At 37.7% G+C, this 817-nt stretch overlaps 1 protein-coding gene across 1 annotated transcript in view; it reads right to left on the bottom strand.

The window, feature by feature from the left end:
- Window positions 1-221: 221 nt before the first annotated feature.
- MEX3A (mex-3 RNA binding family member A) overlaps window positions 222-817 on the bottom strand; it is a 1,680-nt gene continuing 1,084 nt past the window's right edge. The window contains exon 2 of the mRNA XM_019473162.1: window positions 222-292. Within this exon, the coding sequence (XP_019328707.1) occupies window positions 222-292 (71 nt within the window). The remainder of the gene's footprint in view (window positions 293-817) is intronic.

Raw genomic sequence — 817 nt, 5'->3', positions numbered from 1 at the left:
ACCTTCTTCAGTTTCACCGGCGTCATTTTTATTTCTTCATCTTCTTTTTTTGATTTTCTTTTTTTTGGTTTTTTTGTTTGTTTTTTTTTTAGAAAAAAAGGAAAACAATAAAAGTTCTTTAGCTGCTGTGGTTTTTTTTTTTTGTTTAAATCTTTGAGGTAATACAGTTGTGCCCTCGTTCTAACAGGTTCCCAGAGGTTGATGGTTTCTTTTTCGTTTTTCTAAATCCCCGTCATCCGTTTTCCTTTCTTTCTATTTGTTTCTTTCTGAGCTCCCAGTTGGGCTGACATCCCTGGGGGGGAGGAGAGTAGGGGCTTCAGACCAAGACGAAGATTCAACGTGGCTGAAGAAGAAAGGCTGGCAGGGCTCCCCCCACGTCCCTGCTCCCTTCCCCGTCCGATCAAGATGGCCTGGCTTGGTCAATGCAGAGAAGTCCCAATCTCACCACCAAAAAAAACTGAACTAAACCGCTTTGCTTGCAAGATCCGAGTGTGCGTTCAGAGTACTTGTTTTAAAAAAGACATTGCAGGCTGGAGCATCGTTCGCCCTTCAAAATTTCTGGCTTTGCTATTCATTTTAATTTTATTATTCACTTTTTTTTAAAAAATAACATACATTGCTTGTAAAATAATTTCTTTTTTTTCTTCTTCTTCTTCTTTAAATTAATTTATTCTTTCATTCATTTGTTTGTTCTTCAGATGTCATTATTATTATTATTATTATTATCATCATTATTATTATTATTATCATCATCATTTTTCTTTCCTGGACCCCCCCATACTCCCTTTCTACCCCCACCCCCCCACCCCAATGCCCT

This window comes from Aptenodytes forsteri, unplaced genomic scaffold (assembly GCF_000699145.1).
Source record: "Aptenodytes forsteri isolate BGI_AS27 unplaced genomic scaffold, ASM69914v1 Scaffold230, whole genome shotgun sequence".
Lineage (NCBI taxonomy): Eukaryota > Metazoa > Chordata > Aves > Sphenisciformes > Spheniscidae > Aptenodytes > Aptenodytes forsteri.
Note: the sequence above shows the minus strand (reverse complement) of the source record. Positions and strands in the feature narration are given on the sequence as shown.